This window comes from Centruroides vittatus, unplaced genomic scaffold, assembly GCF_030686945.1.
Source record: "Centruroides vittatus isolate TY-2023 unplaced genomic scaffold, ASM3068694v2 scaffold_752, whole genome shotgun sequence".
Lineage (NCBI taxonomy): Eukaryota > Metazoa > Arthropoda > Arachnida > Scorpiones > Buthidae > Centruroides > Centruroides vittatus.
In genome coordinates, this window is record NW_027122716.1 from 1,271,685 (window position 1) to 1,281,718 (window position 10,034).

Below are 10,034 nucleotides of genomic sequence, written 5' to 3' on the forward strand. Positions count from 1 at the left end.
ATCATTGGAGGGTGGAAAAAAAAAACAGCCTACATAGATAAAATTTGGCCATTTAATATTCTTTCAGACAAAGTATTTTCTTCGTGTTTTGTTAATTCATCATTTAAATCCACAAATAACTTTTGCAATTTGGCAACATGTGTACTAATGTCCTCTTTCTCATCCTGTTTAACCCAATTAACATGTAAAAAAATCTTTTGTAAACTCTAAAAATAAAAATTATTTTCAGATTAAAATTCAAGTAAAACTACTCTGCATGAAATGCATTTGGGAGTTAAGAATTTAATAAATAAGAAGTTTTTGGTTGAAGTATAGTATCTTTTCGTTAATTATTTGCACGCTAGTTAAATCACTTGAAATCAGATATAAAAGAGTAGTTTTATTTGAATTTTAATTTGAAAATAAGTTTTATTTTTAGAGTTTACAAAAGATTTTTTAGATATATTACCAATACCATTGATTTTACCCTTTTGAATAACCAATTAACATGTTCAAACATTGCTACTGCTGTGCTCAAATCGTGTGTGTAATTTATTCAAAATTTTCTTTATGTTGTTACATGTCAACACAAGCTCACCAATTGGTTTACTTAGAGTACTTGCTATCAAACTTGCTGCTTGCATATTGTCTTTCTGCCACTCAGTTATGTTGCCTTTTGTTCATCTGTTGGTAACTCAAGACATACACACTGTGGTGTTTCGTCATATTGTATATATGTATTTATATTAATTTTGTATAGTTCCTTTCTTTCCTTTGTCTATTGTTTATCTCTTCTAGAAACCTTCTTCTCAACCCTTTCTTCTTGGGTGGTGGTGGCTAATCCCTTTGGAACAAAAGATATGAATGTGGCCCTGAGGGCTGTGTGTGTGTGTGTGAACAATGGTCATTCTTGGCTGAGACTCTGACGAGACAGGACAGAAAAAGAAATTATCTGGTGCATTTTGGCAGCACAGAGTGAAGATAAAGTTGGATGAAAGAATCAAGATAAATTCAATCAAGAAAGATTATTGAGCTCTACAATCACCATTGTAGCAAACTGGAAAAGGGTAAGAACTATCTAACAACTCCTAGAAAGCTAAAATGTTCTGAAGATCTACCACCCCAAGTTCATCACAAGTATTTGGTACCTGCTTTCCTCTATTCTATCATTCGTTTCTGAATTTTTTTTCTTCCTCACTTAGTTGTAGTTAGTTATAAGCGTGTAGTCGTAGTTAATATTATATGTGTTACAAATATTTCGGGGATGGGAATTTAGTGTGTCATGTGTGTAGAATTTGTAACAACCTGTTATAATAATTGCAGTATGGCTCATATTATTCATTTGTACTGGGACAGAGAAAACCCAAAAACCATCCCAAAAACCTGTTTTACTTCACACAAAATAAAGATATTTAGTATATAAAATCATATCTTGTAAATCATTTCACACTTATCTTCACACACTTACCATTAATAATATCTTGTAATCCGTATGAATGCAACACCATAGAAGCATGCCATTTTCATTTTGCCTAGTCTTCAGGCCCTTCAAGCTTATTTACATTCCCTTGTAATCCCCACTGACAGCCATTTTCTTTCTGTTCATCCTCATTCCCACATATTCAACCAATTATAACTTCAGAGGTCCACCAAAACGGTCTCTTTCATTCAAAACTGTACTTTTCTTATCTTCACATGGACTGGGCCCATAACTTATTATTTTTTATTGAAATAAATAACTTTAAACATGGACTTCATGAGAAAATGACATGACTGACGTGTGTGCATTTGCTTACAAGAAAAAAATTTACTTTTCTGCTGTGTGACAGAGGTTGCCTTGTCATATTTTTTCTTTTTATTATAAAAGAAGTAGCCAAGAAAAATGAACACTGTGCTCACTGATTAAATAAAGTCTTCTTATCACTCATTGAATTATCACTTGACAGAAATAGAGGAAACTTTGTATAGTTCAAATTACCAGAGGAAAATAGATAAGCAACTTCCACTTTAAGATCCCAGTGATTATCCAACTTTGCTGAATGTACTGTACATTTGAAACATTTCTTTTAGTACTTTCAAAAACTCAAGTATATACACTTAGGGTGCATTCTTTTATTTTTCCGCATAACTTTGTGCAAGCGAAATCTGTTTAAAAATTCCTGCGGAATGCGTTCCTAAATTCTGGTCGTAGTGCGTGCCATTGAACAGCAAAAACAGCCACTCATAGCAGTAGTTTACAGTGGAAAGCAATATGGCATCCTTCATGGCTCAGATAGTTTTGTTTCCGGGTCCATTATGTCGTTCTATGAATGAAAATTTAGAAGTTGCGAAAGTGCAAGTTAGTGCACACGGTGATGTAAGTGTCTTTTCGAATTTTTTTCGAATGGTAGCCAGCATTTTAATTTTTTTCATGGCTATTTTGAATGCTCTTTCAACAAATATCCATTTTATGGTTAAATTTCACAATTCCTCATACTTTTGTCTTTAAAAGCTCATATTTTAGAATTATAGATTCCTCCATCACGATACTATCAATAGCACAGGCGCCGCCATCTTTCTTTCTTTCACCGTCGTTTTTAAATGCCTACAAACAGCTGCACACTCCCATAGTAGTGGAGATGCAGAGCAACCTGCTAGAGCATGTCTCTAAGGTGCATAGTAGCAACCTGCTACTATGCACCTTAGAGACAATTTGATTTACTAGTTCCTGAACTCTAAATAAAAAATGTACCATATTTTACGGACTATAAGATGCTACAGACTATAAGACACACCTTAATTTTTAAGCAATTTTTTTAAAAAAAATACCTATAAGACGCTACGGACTATAAGACGCACTTGAATTTTGGAGGCAATTTTTCGAAGAAAAAAGTGCATCTTATAGTCCGTAAAATACGGTAGTTGTTGCACTTACTTTGCACTGTTTAAAGTTTATGAAATGTATAAAACCTTATAAGTTAAAAAGTTGTTTATTGGTCTCCTCTTAAATCTATGATAATACACTTACTCACGAAAAGAAGTTGAAGATCCCAAATACATGAATCAATTTTGTGAGTTCTCCCATAAAAAAAAAAAAAAATGACTGGTATCAGTAATCATGACATTATACAATGAGCTTATCCAGCAACAGTATATTGAGAGACTTCAAAACAGAAAGCATAAAGGAACTGTTTTCTTTAAAAGTGAAAATTATTTAGTTATCTCCAGCAGTTTAGCTAAAGCAGATGTACTAGGAATACAACCATATGCTAGTTATTTACTAGACATTGTGTATATTTTTAAAATTTAAGTGAGTTTTAATTCTAAAAGAAAAGATATATATTTTATAGGACTTATATTTATTTTATAATTTTCAGAAGAAAGCTGCTATAAAATATATACAAAAAGTGGAACTAGCAAAAGATGAATGTTTTAAAGAAATGGTAAGACAAAATAATACTATAGTTGATTCTCAGTTTACATAAATTTATTTTATAAATTTTACAATAAGGTAATTTATGCTGAAACAATATCATATACACAAATAGATATCTGCATTTTTGGAGATCAAGATGTAAAACATTTTATTAAACCCAATCCTCAGAATTTCAAGACAATAATGACAGAAAATATGACTTGAAGAATCAGAGTTGCATTTTCTGTCATCATGTTAACCCTGAAAATCAGCTGGAAAGACCAAAAATACTAGGATTTAACATCTTGTATCAAAATTTGTACATCTTGATCTCAAAACAAACAAATAGCTTAGCTGTATTGAGGAATTTGGAGAAATAAATTTACGTGAATATCATGGATATTATTTTCATATCATTGTTTTAATTTCTGTTTTTTCCATCAAATTGCTATGTAAGATATGAAAAACATCCAGCAAAGATTTTTATAAATTTCCCAGTTGTTACAAGATTTTATTTTAAAAAAATTTGTATTAGTAATTATTATGAAATGGCAAAAAACTTAATTTTGAAAGTAGTGATGAGTTTTATAAAAAAATTATAAATATTAATAACAGGTGAAATCTTCATTAAATCTGACCACTCTTGGTATGACTGACCTATGACTCCCTTCTATCTCCCATTCCCTCAACCTTTATCCATCAGAATTTAATAGCATCAATGCCCCTTATACACAAGCTTCCATGCCAAATTTTGCTTCTTAATCTTTACCCCCGTTCTAAGATATTAAATGAAATAGATGCCAACACACGCAAATACATACCATGGAAAGTTCCAATACTTTTTCTTATGTATGCATAAAAGCTGGGAAAGTGAAAATATATTTCTATGGTTAATGTGAGCCTAGATATACAAAATGGTGGCGCTTCCGGTGGCGCTTCGGTGGCGCTTTTGGTGCCATTGTATGCACATGCAAATGTGCAAACAAGATGGCAACCGTCGACAATAACCTAAACGCGCCTATATTTAAACTTTTTTAAAACTAAAACATTTTTAAAACATAAATTTGCTACTTACTTTTTTCCCTGCTTTTGGTTACTTTTCCTACTCTTGGACCAGAAACGAAAAATAAAAAAGTCATCATACTACTAATCGATGCATGGACGAAGTGAATTACGAGATTCTATACATCAGTGGTTTGAACAAAATTTGCCTGTATTGTACATAAATTTTACTCCTCTTAAGAACTGCAGTCTTACGATTCACATCTCTCGCCTTTTTATCTACGATAGGCAGCGTCTCCATAGAGGTTGGCACCTGCGATCCACGGCCACCTAACCTTCCATGTGTCGTTCACGTTGTCTTTCGAGTCGGAAATCACTATTACATATCCTTGGTTATGACAAATTTAACACATTTAACACACATTTGCACACCTTTAAACACATTTAACACATTTACACACTTTAAACGCAAATTTGAACCATATATAAACCCTTTACAAAATTTTTATCTCACCTACACAATGCTAACACACCTTTAATACACTTTTATGACATTTAACACGCATTAAACACATTAAGGACACATTTAACATGTTAATTACCATTGACAAACTTTCTTCCTTGATAACTTGAGACTTCGAGTAAATTGTACAAACTTTAAAAAAACACAGACACTTTTAAAAAATTAACAACGTGCATAATCCATCTACATCGTAAGCAAAATTCGAAATTCACATTATTCCTCATGTTTCCTGAACGGAATTTTTTTATGGATATTTGCATACGCAGGCATCATTACTATCTGCGCCATCTACATTTCTTTTCTAAAAACACTTGCCATGGAGGTTACCGGAAGCGCCGCCATTTTGTATACCTGGGCTCACATTAACCATTTCTATTAATGAAATAATTATACTATACTGCATGATCTGATCATTATTATGAATTCCATTGGAATACCTGGTTGAATTATTCCACACAAAACATGCTTTAAATTTTTAAAGTTGATAAATATCATCATCAAAAAATTGTGCATTTGCAAATTGTTTACTTAGAATATGATGACAAATTTATTAAATACAATGGTTATGATATTACAATTTTACTTTTCTGGCTATGTATGTGTGAGAATCTGGAGCTGAGAGATTAACTTTAACAAATTTTGTTAAAATATTTTATTAAACATAATTGATAGAAATTTTATCTGTTTGTAACAATTATATGAAGTTAAAAAAGGAACTTACTGTTTTGATGGAGGAAAATGACACAGTTTCTCCAAAAGCAATAGTGTGGGATTTCTCACACACTATCCATAAGACCACCTGACTTCCGTCACACATCAAAAGTATGGAGGGTTTATTTCAAATAATCTGATTAGATGAAATTTTCATATAAAAGGTGATAGGTCACCTCCAAATGTCAGTTGGGCCAAGCTAAGTTAAGCCAACTAATTCAGTACAGTTTAATCAACTTAAACCTAGCTCAGCTTGCTTGATCTTTTAAGAGGCAAGTTATAACGTAAGGAATCTAGATATTTAATTATGTGAATTCCTCTTGGGTGTGATGTTTGGGATTACTCGAACGACGACAGGATATAATGCAAAGAACAAAACTTTATTATTGAGTACGAACATAAGATTTTTTAGAATGATACAGGATCCAACTCAGAGGCAAGTCCCCCCCAAAAAAAAAGGTTTTTCATGACACAAATATATACAATCCAATTCATAAAAATCTTTGTTACAATCCTTTAGACGCCTGGAGTTATCCAATATATTGGGTTTGAAGTTATGCAAGTGCAGGCCGCATTTTCTTTAAATTTACCTTAACCTACTTATATAAAAATGATAGAAGATAGACATAGATAGATGAAGGAGGAAGAGAGATAGGATAGGCGTACCTGATTGTTTTGAATGTTCCCTCAGTGGTTCAGGTTGACTTAACTTCCTTTGTCTCGCTAGATCATTACTCCACTTTCAGGCAGTGTCTGCACCTCTCCTCGAATTTTCTTTTTAGATGTTCCTTCTGCGAAACATCTTGAAGACTCCTACTATATTGTCTCCTTATCCTATTCCTGGCTTTAACACCGAGCTTCTGTACTCTTGTCTTCTACTAACAAAATGACCAAGAGTCTCTCCTTGATCCATTTGATCTCTCTGGCATCTACCCAAAAAATGGCTCTGTCTCCCTTCAGATCACCCTAGGGCCTCCTTCTACCCATTGTTCGCCTCCCACTCCTTTGGGAATTACATGTGGGTAGAAAGTTCTCGAATTTTGGGGAACAAAGAAATTAGAGAACAATAGAAGTTGATAGGTATGAAAAAGATTGAGGAAAGAAAGAAAAAAAATTATAATATAAACCTATAAACTATATACAAATTATGGCATCATGCCACATGGGACACATCAATGCATCTCTCACATGGAAGACATCCAGATAATGATTTATGTAAACTCTCTTAAGAGAGTTTACATAAATCATTATCTGGATCTCTCTCTCAACAGTTAAAGTTAGTTAATGAGGCTAGTTTGAGTTCCTTCTTCCAAAAGGAAGAATCTTAGTTTCATTTTTATTATGTTTAATCATTTAGATAATTTTTCATATTAATTGTATATAGAGGATGATGATTTTTCTTAATAAATATATCTTTTAATTATTATCTCATTCGATTTGTTTATGCCTAACTTCATCATCAGCTCATGTTTCAAATTAGACCCCCCTCAAATTCCGGAAAGTTTTAATATTCCTTTCCTTTTGGAAAAGTCTAATTGCAAGTTAGAATGTGAGATAGTTTTATCCAAACTGGTGTCAGGAGATCTTGACAATAGCCTGAGAAAGTTGAAGTATTGATACATTCTCATCTTTCAATGATTAATAATGGCCATCCCCAGTGAGATGAGGTTGTTCCTACTTTTGGTTCTCACATATATGTTAGGCTCAAAGACAGAAAGCACTCATTGAGCAAAAAAATCAACCACAGCATGTTCTGAATTTTCAAATCCAGCCACAATCGGAATTTCATGTGGCACTTTCAAAAATGTGTATCTGTTTAGGCATATTTGGTAAGATTACAAAGTGAAATTTTTGTCAATATTTTTTTAATAATCAACTAAAATGAGATCTGGCAATATGAAAATGCCAGAATGCATTGTGGATACTTATTAATGAAGTCATGATGCAATATGTTTGAGCTGGTAAATGGAGTAAAGATTAAGAAACAAAATTTGGCAAGGTGCCTTGTATATAAGGGGCATTGATGCTATTAAGTTTTGGTTGTTAAATACATACAAAGATCAAGGAATTGGGCCATGTGTTTTATCTTGAGAGGAGTTGGACTTAATGAAGATTTTATTTATTATTACAATTTATACTTTTTCTATAAAATCATGTCTATGCTCAAAATTAAAATCTTTGCCATTTTATAATAATTTTATTATAAAAATGTTTGTATTACTAATCTCATAACAATCAGGAAGACTGTTTGTTTCTGGATTTTTTTAAGTATGATTTGTTGATGTAATAAAATTTTTATTTCATTAATTTTATGTTTCAATATTTTTAACTATATTTTTAATTTAAATAAATTTATTATTATTCAACTAATTATTATTATTGTAATACAACAATATATGCAAGCAACTTGACAAATAATTTTTTGTATTTTGTAAACATGATAGGGAGTTAATTTGAATATAATAAGTTAAATAACTTTTTTAACTTAAAATAAAGTTTTATTTAAATTAAATATCTACTTAAATAATATTTAAAGAAGTTAATTTATATTAGTTTTATTAATTGACCATTGAAAAATAATAATGAAGTGTATCAATATGATCAATCTGTTTCATGGTGTTTAATGATATTCTTAATTACTATTTATTTTTCCAGGGGAAAAATGTTCTACAACGACTTAGTCATCATCTAATGTCATTTTCTTTAATGTTTTAACTGTTGACCTTATATTGTTTCCATTGACTAAATGAAGATAATGACAAAAAACAGAATGTTTGTGTTAGTTATTGTATCAGGTATATAACTTAAGTTGAATGTTTTATTTAACTACACTCTAAAATCTATAAAGATATCTTTTTTATTTACAAACTGTTAATTTTGATAACACACATCAGAAATATGAGGAGTGGTAAATTTGCATTTTCATTAATTTGAATTGTATTTAAAAATGAAGACATTATATAAAATATGTATATTTACAAAAGTTGTTTATAATAATTTGTAAAAAAAACAAAACAGTATGTTTGAAATTATTATTTTTTATGTAGATGATAAATAATTTGTCATTTGTAAATAAATGCATAAATAAAAATTTCTTATTGTGAAAATTTAATGCAATTCACACTACATCTATATTATTTCAGTTCAACTCAAAAACATTAAGTGAAATTTTAAATAACATATTTTAGTGTTTATAACCTGCAGAAAATTGCTGGAATAAAAATAGAAATTTTGCATAATTTGTTCCCTGGAATGGCCATTAAAGTCATGACAGTTACTGTTAATAATCAGTAAATAATTAGAATATGCTGAAAAATTGTATAGAATTTGCCAAAGCTCTCAGAATTTAAAAGGTCATGGATCAAGACCCAATGAGGGCAACTGATTCATGATGTGATGATTTGTTGATATGATAGGAGTATGTGTTAATATGCACTTTAAAATTACAATAGGATTTCTTTATTTTATTCAATCTCTTGTAAAGATTATATTGTGTTAAAAACAAAATCATCACGATTCAAAAAATATGAAAATAATATAACAAAAAATATACAGGATGTCCACTTAAACATCTGTCTAGGGACAAAAACAGTCATTTCACCAATGGTTATATTAAGTTAGGTTGTGGACTGCAACAAACAAAAACACACCAGATATTTTTACCATGACATGCACCCATTTCACTATCTGCAACTAGTATATATAGAGGATGCCACACAGCAGTTTAGTACAACATGATGTTAAATTTACAGCATGACAAACCATAATCCCTTCAGCACATTTTATGGACTGATGAGGCACTGTTTTCCCAGAATGGAGTGTATGAGCCAGTGGCGTAGCATGGGTGTCAGCCGCCCAGGGCAGAGGAAAATTTCGCCGCCCCCTTATTTAGGTATTTTACAAGATATTATTATTTATTGTGAAATTTTGCCTCCCTCTATAAGTGCCGCTTGGGGCAGGCCGCCCCTGCCGCCCCCACTACGCTACGCCACTGGTATGAGCATTACAATGTATACCATGGGGCTGAAGCATGCTCCATAATGCAAACAACATATATGACACAATTGAATTTTACCCTAAATGTCTGGTGTGGAATTTAGGGCAAGCAGCTTCTCAACATCATTCTGAATTGTAACCAATATCTGAACATCCTAAACATGATGGATAAATGGCTTTATGATTTGCAATTGATACAACTACAGAAGATTTGGTCCCAACACAATGGCACATCCACCTCATTTCTAAACTGTCTCAGCAGTAGCGTAACCAGATCCAATGTAGGAGAGACCGAAGGTAAAATTTAATATGAATCACTCCACACTTTATTATATAATCAATTATATAATTAAACATAAATTACTAGTATTTAATTCTGCAATTAAGTTATTTTTCTTATATTTAACATTCATATTAACTTTCTCATTA

At 31.4% G+C, this 10,034-nt stretch overlaps 1 protein-coding gene across 1 annotated transcript in view; it reads left to right on the plus strand.

Moving 5' to 3' along the window:
- Positions 1-8,661, plus strand: part of LOC136989662 (putative leucine-rich repeat-containing protein DDB_G0290503) — a 103,445-nt gene extending 94,784 nt beyond the window's left edge. Inside the window, exons 21-22 of the mRNA XM_067287885.1 lie at positions 3,336-3,401; positions 8,265-8,661. Coding sequence (XP_067143986.1) covers positions 3,336-3,401; positions 8,265-8,324 — 126 coding nt within the window. The 3' untranslated portion in view covers positions 8,325-8,661. The remainder of the gene's footprint in view (positions 1-3,335; positions 3,402-8,264) is intronic.
- Positions 8,662-10,034: the final 1,373 nt, after the last annotated feature.